At 36.8% G+C, this 14,680-nt stretch overlaps 1 protein-coding gene across 1 annotated transcript in view; it reads left to right on the top strand.

Annotated features, from left to right (window-relative positions):
- The window catches only part of LOC149126552 (uncharacterized), a 494,872-nt gene that overhangs the window by 314,082 nt on the left and 166,110 nt on the right, over positions 1-14,680 (top strand). The window contains exon 3 of the mRNA XM_089332866.1: positions 10,193-10,277. Within this exon, the coding sequence (XP_089188992.1) occupies positions 10,193-10,277 (85 nt within the window). The remainder of the gene's footprint in view (positions 1-10,192; positions 10,278-14,680) is intronic.

The following is a 14,680-nucleotide window of genomic DNA, read 5'->3' as shown; positions in this document are numbered from 1 at the left end:
GCCTCATCACTTAACTGAGTGGTTCTTTAGCAGTGCAGAAGGTACTCAGCTTGATGTAATCCCATTTGTCCATTTTAGCTTTGATTGCCTGTGCTTCTAGGATCTTTTCCAAGATGTCTTGCAAATGCCAAAATCTTTCAGGGTTTGCCCAATGTTCTTCTCTGTGGGGAGCAACTGAGACTAGACTAAATTACTGGGACTAAGACTAATTCTATGCATCTGATCTCCCACAATATGGTGCTGGGGAGGAGTAAACAACTTCTACGCAGCTGCCTGGCCAATTTGGCTGACGAGTGGCAGGAGCTGATCCTGCTCCTGATTGGAGGAGAGCGGCATACTCGGCTTGTGGGTAGCAGAGCATGGATTGGTGGAAGAGGACTATAAAGGAGGAGAGAGACAACATGCACCAGGAACATCTGAGGGAAACATCTGAGGAACCCCTGAGAGCCAGCTGGCGGTGTGCCGCTCCTCCATGGAAGCGGGGAAAGCGGCAGGGGTGCCGCCCCTCCGCGGAGGCGGGTGGGCTGGCAGCTAACCCGGGACGGCGTCGTTCCTCCACGAGTGAGGGAACAGCAGCTAACCCGGGAAAAGCCGGGCAAAAAGAACAGCGCAGGGTCCAGTGTCGTTCCTCTGCGAATGGGGGAGCAACACTTCTCTAGTAATTTGATGGTATTGGGTGGTAGATTTAGGTCTTTGATCCATTTTGAGTGGATTTTTGTATAAGGTGTAAGGTAGGGGTCTTGCTTCATGCTTCTGAAAGTGGAAATCCAATTTTCCCAGCACCATTTGTTGAAGAGGCTGAACTTGCTCCAGGGATTGATTTTAGCTCCTTTGTCAAAGATAAGTTGGTTATAGATGTGTGGATTGCTTTGTGGAGTTTCTATTCTGTTTAATGGTCTACTCATCTTTTTATCTTTTTTTTTTTTTTCCAGCACCAGGCTGTTTTGATTATAACTGCCCTGCAGTATTTCTTGAAATCTGGTATTATGATGCCTTCAGCTTTTTTTTTTTCTTTTTTCTTCCTTTTTTAAAATTTTTTTATTTATTTATTTGAAAGTCAGAGTTACACAGAGAGAGGAGAGGCAGAGAGAGAGACAGAGGGTCTTCCATCTGCTGGTTCACTCCCCAATTGGCCTCAAAAGCCAGAGCTGCGCCGATCTGAAGCCAGGAGCCAGGAGCTTATTCCAGGTCTTCCACGTGAGTGCAGGGGCCCAAGGTCCTGGGCCATCTTCTACTGCTTTCCCAGGCCACAGCAGAGAGCTGGATTGGAAGAGGAGCAGCCAGGACTAGAACTGTTGACCATATGGGATGCTGGCGCTTCAGGCCAGAGCGTTAACCCGCTGCACCACAGTGCCGGCCTGCCTTCAGCTTTGTTTTTGTTGTATAAACTGCTTTTTAACTGCTTGGAGTCTCCTCTGTTTTCGTAAGCTTGCATGACTTTTTTGATCCAGCAGAATCCAGCCCATGATGGGCAGTTTCAGACGCATAGCCAGAGTATTCCTTAGCCAAGTGGTCTAACTTCACCAGAGCTCAGTGAGACAAAAGAACTTAATCTCAAAGGGTCAAAAATTCTCCACAGTGTCTGGCTTCACTTCAGAGTTTTAGGAACTGTGTCGTGATTATTCTCCTGGAGTTTGCCTTAAGTTCCACATTTTACTCTTTCCCACACTATAGGGTCTCCTGTGTCCTCCGGCAATATCGAGTAAGGTATACCCAAGATGATAGAGTTAATTGAGCCCATTTCAATGTGTTACATCACCATTTCTTCTCTATTTTTATGCTTTTGTTTATTATTTATTTTTAGATTTTGGATATAGAGTTTAATTCTTGTTAACTATATACCTATTCTGCCTGTAAGGATGCCAAACCCTATTAATCACTCTTAGAACTCTTCAGGTTAAATGTTTTGACTATCCTTCCAATTTCATCCATCATTATGGTAATTGAAACTTCCTAGCTTCTGGCAATTAAAGACTGTCATCCAATTTATTTTACTTAGAGGGTGCGACATTATCATCATAGATGTTAAAAAGAAGTCCAGCTCTGTAAGCCAGTTCTCACTTTACCATCCCTGGCCTGGAGAAAACCATCACTGAGCCTCTTAGTGGTATTAATGCCACTCTCACCAACACATTCCTAATGGCCATAGTGAAGGGTAGGTCCTCTTGAGACTTTCAGCCTGACATAACATGTACATTCCGCTTGCTTACTTCCCTTAGCCTCATTCCTTCCTCTGTTATCTGCCAAGGTAATTTTGGCAATTCTATCAGTTTTAAAAGATCTCTAAAAGTCATACCATCAACATGGTTGTCTAGGCCCCTGGAATTCTTGCTAGGATGTTGAATTCCATACTTTTAGGAACTTCATTTAAGGCAATGAATTCTTGCTTATATGGCATTTTATTCTGTGTGCCCTGTTCAAATACTCTATAAGTTCAATCTAAAATGTCTTTCCTTAGTCCTACCAGTGTATGGCAGCTGATTCTTACAATTTTTATGGAATATTGTTACTTTTCCTACCCAGTGGGCTAAGCATCACCTCAGCCAGATCATGCTGGATTTACACTATTTATTAGCCTGACAGGCATAAAGGGGAGTTGGAGGCAGCGACTGGGAAGCTCCCCTTTGCCTTATGAGGAGCAAGCTTCTACAGCATCTTCCAGTTCAGAAGAAGCACTTCCTCTCAGGACAGATGGGCTACTTGAGAATGCTCGTGTGGTACCGGGGGGGGGGGGGAGGGCAGAAGGTTGGACAGTCTGCATCCTCAGGATCATCTGTTGGTATTTCCTGTTCCATTTTTCAAGATACTAGGTTTGCTCTACCTGGGCTCTCATAAGCCTGCTTTGGGTAAGCACTCAAGCCTGTCTGGAACTCTGTGACTCTGAAAATTAACTCCTCAGACTGTCTTCTACTTAGATTTATTCTCTCACTACAGGTGAAAAGAGCCTTTTTGTAAACTACAACCCAGACTCTGGTTCACACACTAGAGCGTGAACTCCTTGTTAACAACCACCCTCCAGTCTCTCATCATCCATCTGAGGGGCATTCTACTCTGCTCTCTATAGGCATTGTTACTCCTTGTTTTCTAAGCATCTGCCTTTTCACACCTTAACCTAGTATTCTGCTCTATTGGGACATTTTCCCAGGCCACTATTGATAAAACCTTCAGCAGCTGAGTTACCACATTGTGCCAAGGACTGCCCAAGACCAAATGCTAACCAGGATGTGTCCTCTTCAATTACCCAGTGGTTGGTGAACCAGCCCCAAATCCCCACCTTACTGCTGATTTGATCAGATCCATTTTGGATACACTCATCTAGATCCTCCATGAATAAGATCCAAGGTAGGATTAGATATGTATGTATTTCATTACTCTGTCAGAAAAAAAAATAGTAAAGGAGCCAGATTATGGGTGGGAGCATCTTTAGACCACAATGTAAATGAAAAACAGAAGGAAATCTCGGCAAAGCCTTCAGGAAGTCTATGAGCCACAGGTTGCCACCAGGGTCCAGAGTCCATCATTGGCTGAGGGCAGCCTGTGAACTCAGTGTAAATGCCACAGTAGAGTTTATAGCACAACAGTTGCTGCACTGGGTTAGTTATATTCTTTATAGAGGGAGGTAGACAATGCACATTTTCATGGCTTTCACATGGGGAGAGATGCATTTCCATTTAAAGTCTTTCCCAATTCCACCATCACTTTCTTCTTTGTTGTAATTGTGGACTTAGTGCTCCTTTTCTGACAATTCCTCCTAACACAAACAAGTGAGAACACCAAGGAATTTCCAGTCAGAAGGACTTGGATTAAATTGCTACTACACTACAGCAAGACTTTAGGATGAGTTAGACAACATCTTTGGTTTGCAATTTCTTCATTTAAAACACAGTCAAATTGCAAACTTGTGCTGAGGATGAATTTAACTTGGTAACTGGGCATAATATTTTAAAAAATTGTTTGCTTATTGTCTTTCCCATTCTGCCAACTTTGTGCATCTTTCACTGGCATAAGGTCAATGAATTTGAGGAGAATCTCTGTGTCATTCATTGTTTGTATCACCAGCACCAGAAAGATGTCAGACACATAGTAGACGTTTAAACAATATTCGTTGAGTAGATGACTTACCTTGCTTCACTCAATATTTTAGATATAGTAGATCTCCAGTATGTGAAACTTTGCGTTTTTCTCTTAGTCTGAACAAATAATTTGTACTGTACATGAGTATTATTTTCTGTAGAAAGCTAAGAATAACTTCCCAATAGAAAAAAATTTCAGGAAAATAGTGAAAGAAATCTTCATAATGGCCTAATATTTTAGTCCCTAATATATTACATATATATCTTATATATGTAATATATATAACATATATATATATATATTACATCCGTAATATTTTAGGGATGTAAAAGTCATTAAGGTGGATAGATCACAGGTAATTATTCTGGGGTATCCAACAAATATTTACAATGCTCGAAGTGCTGTACTTGACATACAAACTTGCACACGTTTGGAAGTAAAGTTAGCTCTCCAACTACTGCTGGCAAGCTTTCTTCAGTAATAAACTAGAAAAAAGAAAAGTCATTATCAGAATTCTAGACACAGAACTCTCCTGTATTTGATACAAGTGTGTGTTATTGTGCCTGGCCTGCCAGCATGCCCAAGGCCTTGGTTTTTCAAAGGAATGTGAACTTTCTTTCAGCAGTATATCAGGGCACAAGAGTATATCTTACTAGTAGTAAACACGTTCCTATCAAGTGTGTGCTATAATAAGGAGCTTGAGCAGAAAGAAAATCTGGCTAGTATCGTAGATTGTGAAACCCACTGAGCAGGGACCGTGTCTAATTCTGTGTTCAGTACTTGATTTCCAAATGAAAGAAAAATGAAACAATTTCATTTCTGACTATTGGAGTTTCTCATTTGAAGAAAATAAGGTTTTCACTAGAAGTTAGTAGAAAACTACACAGTAGGAGTTTGAAACTTAATTTAAAACATGTGAGTTTTTCTGTAATATCTATTCATTTCAGTTTCCTGGTTGGTTTAACAAGTTTAATACCATTCCTGACATATATAACAAATGTTATAAAATTTTTATTCATCTTAAGAATGAATTATAGATAGATTTTCTTTTGAATTGATGACTGCATTTATTAGTTTAAATCCCAATTACAGCTTATTTTAAAATAGTAAAGTTTCTTTTAAAAATTTTTACTTAGTATGGATATCATTGTTGTGAATCTACAGAATTTTGCCATTATTAAAGCATTTTTATTAGGATGAGAATTTTTTAAAAAAAATTATGCTTATAAAGAACATGTTATTGCTGAGTAGTGTTCCACTGTAATATGCACCATAGTTTTTTTATTGGTTCACCTGTTGATAGGCATTTGGTTGTTTCCAATCATGGCTATTATAAATATTGTTTCTAGTTCAGCTGCCATTGTTATTTGCATTAATATATTTTTATGATCATATATTTTCATTTCTCTTACATAAATGTAGAATTAAGGGGTCATAGAGCAAAAACATATCTAACCTTACAGGAAATTCAGATTGTCTTCTAAAGTGGCCATCTTATGTTACACAGGCCATATATGAAATTTGGGGATCTTCTCTTTGCTTGCCTCAATTTGCTATAAATCCTGTAATTATTAGGCTTTCTAAAAGTTATATAATAGCACACCATACTGATACATAAAACAACACGGATAGAGGTCAAAAACTTTGAGCTGAGTGAAATAAATCAGGTACAAAATAGTATATTCTTTATGATTCTATTTCTATAAAGTTCCAGAAGGCAAATCTAATCTATAGTAGTGGAAATCACATTAGCATTGCTTAGCACCAGAGACAGGACTAAAGGTTACCCTGGCAAGGGAATTCAGGAGGCTCCCAGGAATGTTCCGTATTTTTATGAGAATAGTGATTACATTAATACATATATTTGTCAGGATTCATCAAATTGTATATTTAAAATTGATGTATGTAAATTATACATCAATAAGACTTACATAATCAGAAACATATCAAACCTGCTTTTGACTATTAATAAAAAGTCTTAAACAGATCTGCTTGCTATTCTTTGGAATACAAAGCATTTGAAGAGCATTAAACAAGAGTATGAGCAATTGACAAAATCAAACACACTATTCTATGCAGGGAAGCATGTTGGTAAAAGCTTTCTGAAAACAGTGCATTCTGTTAGACTCAATAGAGAGGACTTTACACTTAAAATGGAACATTCTGATCAGATGGTCAGTTGACTTGGGTTCACCAAAATCTAGGTATTTGTTAATGATAATTAAGTTAATACATGTTCTTTATAAAAAGCAATTCAAAGGGAAAAGAGAGTCCATCATTTACTGTTCATATTTTGGAGTATTCCTTCACTTTTAATGCAATTTTTACATGTCTCAGATAATATGGTAAGTGCTATTTTGTAAGTGCATTTTCACCCAATAAATCATTAGCATTTTCCTAAGTCATTAAAAATTCCATAAACATCATTTTATTAACTGCATAATAGCTCATCACATGCCTGTGTCATAATTAACCATCAGTCTTTTAATGGCATCAAAATATTTTTTTCTATAGAACAGACACGCTGCCTGGCTCATTGAAAGTTATCCCACAATTTTGCTGAAAGAATGAATGAATCATAAACAATATTGTGAAGAACATCTTTGTGCTATGCCCCAATCTTTGTATTTAGTGAGGAACTTTAAGATAAATTCCGAGAACTAGAATGTCTGACAAATCACTTCACCTTAAAAGTGCTTGGTTCACCTATCAGAAACTTTTGTCTAGGAAAAAAGAAAAAAGTGATAGTATGTTTGAGTTTTCCCATGTTAACAGTGACACACTGTAAGATAATCAAAATATTGAGTTATGGTTTATTTTTAGCTCATCCTTAATATCACACTAGTGTGATCAATTAAAGGCAAAAACCCTGACCTTTTGTCTTTTTTTTTTTAATAACCTCATGGTAATTTTTATCTCTACGAACAACTTGGTCTAATATTGTAGGTCTCTCTAAATTTCAGTTTCTAAATTCTAGGAGTTTTTGACTTAAGTATGACCTTAGCTTCTACATTTTGCCATAGTGGCTCCTTTCATTTAGTTTGGTCTTTTTGTGAATTGACAACCGCTATTATATTTCCTGATGAGGAGAAAACACAGAAGCTCATATGTTGTGGTGGTGGTGGCACAGTATACACTTTGCACTTGGTACTCTGCTTTACAAATATCTTCCCAAATTTATTTCTCAGAGCATCATCAAATCTGAGTTTGTATACCTTTTCTTTCTTGTATTGGTTCCTCTTTGCATATATTTCTCTAAAGTGAAATTTCTCATCGCCTCCAAGGGCAGGGCATCTGGGGCAGGCGAGAGCACTGCTGGATTATCTGGCTCCATGTCTGGTGTCTTGCATAACTCGGGCCTCAGAACTCCAGCTTATCCCAGTTCAGATTATGGCTGTTAGTACCTGAGGAGGAGCTCTTTGTCGGGGTGCAGTCATGTAGAGCTGGAAGAAAACATTTTCCTCCCCTGTTGCTGCTAACGCATTAATTGTTGGAAAGCTCTTGATTTCTTTATGGCAGTTTTCAATTTCTGTTTTCAATTCTCCTTTTTATTCACAGTTTGGGACAGTTGCTTGACATAAAAATGTGACTTACTTTGAACTACTGCTTTTCTGGGAGAGAAGCCATTTTAAAATACTAATTAAAGAATTAAATTATATTATGTACCTTACATAAAGTCACATGCAGAGTTAAATCTTTTACTACATAACCAAAATAACTAGTATGTTGTCTTGTAGTGTAGTGCTATTAGGAACTAAACCTATCTGTCATATATCAACTTGACTGAGTTTTGCTAGGATGAATCTGAAAAAAGAAAATAAATTGATTGGAGCAACCCAAATGATTGGCAGAATCTTGATATTTCATATACAATTGTATAGGAAATTTAGTTTGGAACAGTTTTTTCTTTCACTTCCTGTGAATAGAATTCAGTAACTTTCTATTTTATTGAACTTCAGAATTTTTATTCTAAAATGTATTTTAAAAAACTGGTTCACTGTTTCCTTCTGGGATATGTATTAAAATTGAGGGGCAAAAACTGGAATGCTTTTGCAGAAAGACTCAAATATGTTACAAGGTCAGATTGCTGGCATATGACAGTGACTATATAAAGCTATGATATCTGGAAAGCCAATTTAAATGTTTTGTTAAGACTAATCAATACTGCTCTTCAGTTTTAAAAATGCATTTCTCCCCATTTACAAATAAAATGAGAAATAATATATCTACTTATGTGTGTGTGTGTGAGTGTGTGTATACATATATATGTAGTTAGTCAAAAAGTATAGCAAAATTCTCCTGGCAACTGCCCATTTCCTTGACTCCATTGCTATGCACTTCATGGGGGCATATCAGGGATACTGACTGAACAGGGGTCAAGGGTTCTGGGAAAACAGGTGTCGCTCAGACCATTTCACTTGACAGTTGTGAGCACTGAGGTCACTGACCCAGCAGAAGGAAAATAGTCCCAACAACAGTGGCAAGCTGTACATTTGACATTCTTTGTCCTCCTTTTCACATTCCTTTCCATTTTATTCATATTGAATCTTTTCTCATTTGACAACATGGAAAATGTGTGTTGCTTCTGGGCTCTAGAAGGCCTAAAAATAATAAAAAAAAAATACCTGTATGAGTTTGAAATTCAAGACAGGATAAAGCAATTTGGGATGAATGTGGGGTGATTTATGATAAATTTATATTTCTATCAAGAACTAGAAATAAAATCCATCACCTGTATTAATTAGAGACAATGAAATATCTCTGTTGATTTAATAGACTTTAACTATTATATTCCTACTAATAGTAGCTGGATACAGTATTTCATTGTGTCATTTGACATCTCTTTCCTTTTTCTCTTTTCATTTTCTTCTAATTCCTATATTTCTACTTCTCTTTATCAGTCCTTTCTTTACACTGTGGCTCAGACACACACACACACAGACACACACACAGACACACACACACACATTACATTTCCTTATTTGAATAAAGGAGAAGGTTTTATTTTCAGATTTCTATTCCAAGAGTATGTATTAAGTGATGAAAGTTGGGCACACTTTGAAATATTCCTTGAAAAATAGCTGCAAGTCATCTTTCTATTTCATGCCTACCACGCAAAATTAATATATTCCTGCCTTTTTCCCCCTGTATTTTAAAATTCCTCTTAAAGTAGCAATCCTCTATAAAGATGCCATCAGGAGGCATTAAGTGACATTAAATAATTCTGTAAAATATCATATGGAGTAGATATTTCACTTGATACTCCAAATAACATTTTAGAGCTTATGCGGCTTGCATCCTCCCAATACTCTGGAGTGCTTATGGAGACAACTTTGAAGTTAATTTACTAAGAACTGACTTTCACTAATGTGGGGCCGGCAGTTTTGCATACCAGAAAAAGCTACTGCCTGCAAAGCTGACATCCCATGTGGGTGCTTGTTTTTATAGTGGGTACTCCTTTTCCAATCCAGCTGCCTGTTAATGGCCTAGGAAAGCAGCGGAAGTTGGTCCAAGTCCTTGGGCCCCTGCACCCAGATGGGAGACCCAGAAATAGCTCCTGGCTCCTGGCTCCTGGCTCATGGCTTTGGTCTGGCCCTGCCATGGCCATTGTGGTCATTTGGGTAGTGAACCAGTGGATGGAAGATCTCTGTCTCTCCCTCTCTCTCTGTAACTGCCTTTCAAATAAAATAAAATAAATCTTAAAAATAAACACTAACACATATCCCATTGCTACAGTAGTACCAGTGCAAGTGAAAAAAAATGTTAACGAGTATATCAAGATGCAAATGGTAGTTAAAAGAAATATCATGCTGTACCGAGATGGAATGGTAATGTTATGAATATCTGTTGTTATAGTCTAGCAATTAAAAGAGACTGTTTTTTGTAAACAGAGTAGATATATTTAATCCACATCTGTCAGTTGCAGACTTAAATAGCTAAAGGAAAAACTGAAGGCAATGATTCTGCTTTTTTATAATTTTTAAGGAAATATTCTATGAATCAATTTCTAAGCCTTCTTTTTTGATAAAATGGAATATACCGATTATTTTCCATAAGGCAGAATTTACTTTTATATATGCATTTAAAATTTGTACATATTTCTTTGTTTAACTTTCAGGCTCAACTTTCCTATATAATCAAGAATTTGCAGCCCAGGTAATGCCAAGAACATCATCTGTACTGGAATCAATTAAGTATATTTGGTAAGTGGGGCAGAAAATATTTGACAAATATTTTTTATCTGCAACAAACTCCAGCTTTTGTCAAAGTCCAGCTCATAACAAAATAGTTCTGAGTGATCATATTAAAAATGAAATCTCATCTATTTATTACTATTCATTTATAGGTTTATTTTTATGAAGAATAGGAATTTAGATACCCTTGGAATCTTACCTAAAATGTTCATTTTATCTTCCTGATAGAACAAGAGCTCTCCAAACACCTAAAAATTTTCTGATTATACACTTTGCCCTTGGTATAGCTCTGTTTTCCCTTTTAATGATTGCTTTCTCCCACAGAAACTAAATGGTATACAAATAAATGAACTTCAATATTAATTTCTGTGTTCATACGGCCATAACACACAAAATTCTTTAACATATTTTCATCTGTTCAGTCATTTACCTCAATTGTGACAAAATAGTGGCCAATAATAATAAGTAATAATAAGTGAAAATGTGGAGAAATTAATCCAAAAAATCAGTATCAGGAAAGCCAAGACACTGTGAAAAAAAAAAAAAATGACCTAACTGAAAGATCTCTGTGAGTGAGATCCCAGTGGAAAGAACAGGCCATCAAAGAAGAAGGTACCTTTCTCTGAAGGGAAGAGTGAACTTCCAATTTGACTATGACCCTGTCTAAATAAGATCGGAGTTGGTGAACTCAAGAGGCTTCCATAGCCTTGGCAGCTCATGATAAGAGCCTCGGGTGATTACTAATGTCATAAATAAGAGTGTTAATTGTTAAATCAACAAGAGGAGTCACTGTGCACTTACTCCCCAAGTAGGATCTCTGTCCTTAATGTGTTGTACTATGTTAATTAACGGTATAACTAGTACTCAAGCAGTACTTTATACTTTGTGTTTCTATATGGGTGCAAACTGTTGAAATCTTTACTTAGTATATACTAAATTGATCTTTTGTATATAAAGATAATTGAAAATGACTTTTGACGAAGAATGGGATGGGAGATGGAGTGGGAAATGGGATGATTTACAGGTGGGAGGGTGGTTATAGGGGGGAAAAAGCCACTTTAATCCAAAAGTTGTACTTTTGAAATTTATATTTATTAAATAAAAGTTAAAAAAAGAAAAAAAGGAGAAGAGAAAAAGAAGACAAAATATAAAATAATATTCAGTCCTAACTGTTCATTCAATAAATGTTATTGAACTGTTACTGTGTTACTGTGTTTCACATGGTAAACTATTTCTATGATTCACCAATAACTACTTTAAATTGACAGGTATTTTTCTGACATTAAATTGCTCCTTTAATAAATATTTTTTTCTGTAATGAAACAATGGCTATTTACTATAGAAATTTCTGATGCAGCAAAATGTTTAAGGAGATCTTTTTACAAGAAAATTAGGTAGCATCCTTTAATATGAAATAATACTAATATTTAGTATATTATCATTTTTCAGTGTATATCTGTTGTAATACAAATTTCCAACTATTAAGCTATATTTTCTACTTTTATAACATTAAAATTATTTTGTAATCACTTCATTATATTATTTAAAAATATAATTTAAAATAAGTTGGGACAGCCAAATGGATAAGATGCTGATTAAAATGTATGCACCCCATGGGACCAGCATTGTTGCATAGCACGTTAAACTTCTGCCTGCATCATATATGGGCTCCAGTCTAGCTCCCACCCTATGCGCTTGGGAAAACAGTAGATGACGGCCCAAATTCTTGGTCTCCTGCAGCACAATAGAGACCCAGATGATGCTCTTGGCTTTGGCTTGGCCCAGCCCTGGCTACTGAGGCTATTTGGGTACTGAACCAGCAGATAGACAGACTCTTTCTCTGCCTCTCCTGTTGTCTATGTAATTCTGCATTTCAAATAAATAAATACATCTTTAAAAAAAAGAATGCCTGCATCCCATATCATATTGACTTGGTTCAATTCATGGCTCCAGTCCGTGATTCTAGCTTCCTGTTAAGACAGATTTTGGGAGGCAGCAGGGAAGGCTCAATAGTTGGCTTCCTGGCAGTTATGCATGAAGACTGGATTGAGCTCCTAAACCCAGTTCAGAAATGGCTTGAGGGCATTTGAAGAATGAACCAACAAGTATGTGCAGGAGTGCTCTCTTTCTCTGTTTCTCTGCTTCTCAATTTCATAAATTTAACTCTATTCTATTTTAATAAATGTATGTGCTAAAATTTGTTTAATACTTAATCCTTCGCCTACTCTAGGGAATTTGGGTTATTTATAATATTTTGTTGCTTTGGAGATCTAACAGTCAACTTTCATATTCATAAATATTTGGTTTGCTTACCCAAAGTGCAATCAAAGTGTAAACTAATATTCAACAACATCATTTAAATTTAAATATTTACCAGTAGTTTGAGATTATGCCTAATTCTTGGCTCTTCACCACTGTACTATATGCAATATATTAACAAAGCCAATTATTTGAGAAAATTTCTACTATAACTGATAAAAATAGAGCAAAATAAAATTACAGATAAATTCTGTCTTAATTTGAATTTCTTTGATTAAAAGTGTGGTTGAATAGATTTTTTTAATATACATTTTTTGTAAATAAATCATTTTTCTAAAGATTTATTTATTTATTTGAGAGGCAGAGTTAGAGACATAGAGAGGAAAAGACAGAGAGAGAAGTCTTTGATCCGCTGATTCACTCCCGAATGACCTCAATGGACAGAGCAGGGCTGATTCAGAGCCAGAAGCCAGGAGCTTCTTCCAGGTCTTCCACACGGGTGCAGGGGCCCAAGCACTTTGAGCCATCTTCCACTGCTTTCCCAGGCCATCAGCAGGGAACTGGAGTGGAAGAGCAGCAACTGGGACTCAAACCAGCATCCTTGCTGCATGCGGAGTCTTAAGCTACTACGCCACAGTGCTGGCCTCTAAAAAATATGCTTAATATTTATTTTTACATTGAAAGGCAGAGAGAGACAGAAAAAGAGACACAGGGAAGAAAAACGGTTTCTCCATCTACTACTTCACTCTCCAAATGCAACTGAGTTGGGCTAGGCTGAAGCCAGGATCTGGGAATTTAGTCCAGGTCTCCTTTGTGAGTGGCGGATAATAATACTTGAGCCTTCATTTGCTGACTCTCAAGGTGCACATTATCAGAAAACTGGAATTGCTAGGTGAATTGTTAAGTGAATAAGGCAAACACAGTGATTTGAATAGAAAAAAAAAATCTGACAATAACTGTCAGCAAAGTTTAAAAAGCATCAGGTAATTTAATTAAATTGCTGGTGTAGTGTAAAATGGTATAAATACCTAACAGAATAATTTGACAAATCCACTTCTCTCTCTCTCTCTCTCTCTCTCTCTCTATATATATATATATGCACATATGTATATATGTGTATGTATGCATATTCATAAAATACTTATACAGGAATATTCATATCCAGTTTATTCATTTAAAGCCTTAAATCAACAAAATAGCTGTAATATTTGAATGTATAAAAAACTGTGATGCATTCATATACTGGGTGGTACTCAGCAAGGTAAAAGCAACAAATTACTTATACATTCCAAAACACGGATGAATCTCAGGAAAACAAAAAAATCTTTCGCTAACAGGAAGAAGCTACATATAAATAAGGGACACGAAGGAGTGTTTTCTACAGATTTAAATTATACGAAGTTCAGAGACAAAAAGACTGATTTTGGTGGTAGAAATTTGAAAAAGTATCTACAATGTAAAGAAAATGAAGGAACTTCCTGGGGAAACAGAAATGTTCTATTATGCGGCCAGCACCATGGCTCACCTGGTTAATCCTCCACCTGTGGCTCCGGCATCCCATATAGGTGCCGGGTTCTAGTCCCAGTTGCTCCTCTTCCAGTCCAGCTCTCTGCTGTGGCCCAGGAGGGCAGTGGAGGATGGCCCAAGTGCTTGGGCCCTGCATCCCATGGGAGACCAGGAGAAGCACCTGGCTCCTGGCTTTGGATCGATGCAGCGCCGGCCGTGAAAGCCATCTGGGGAGTGAACCAACAGAAGGAAGACCTTTCTCTGTGTGTGTCTCTCTCTCACTGTCTATAACTCTACCTGTAAAATAAATAAATAAAAAAGAAGAGAACAGTGACAAAGTGATGTAAAAATTAATGTTAGCCAGAAAATTATTTACATAAAAAGTAAACTAAATTTATATTTTACATTATATATACAATACCGGATACACTTAAAATTTGAAGAGCAAATATAGAAAGCTATCTCTTAGCCTTTGTGTACAAAAAGATTTCTTAAAAACAATGGGAAAAAATTTATGGTAGAAAAGATACAAGATAAGGAAGATAGAAAATATTTGCCTCACTTGCAAATAACAAAGTGCTAGTTTTCACAGTAGACAGATGCTTCAACATTTTACTAGTATATTAAAAACAGAAAAACTGAAAGAC

This window comes from Oryctolagus cuniculus, chromosome 5 (assembly GCF_051225735.1).
Source record: "Oryctolagus cuniculus isolate XC-2025 breed Fujian yellow rabbit chromosome 5, ASM5122573v1, whole genome shotgun sequence".
NCBI lineage: Eukaryota > Metazoa > Chordata > Mammalia > Lagomorpha > Leporidae > Oryctolagus > Oryctolagus cuniculus.
The sequence above is the reverse complement of the archived record's forward strand: the minus strand, read 5'-3'. Positions and strand labels throughout refer to the sequence as shown.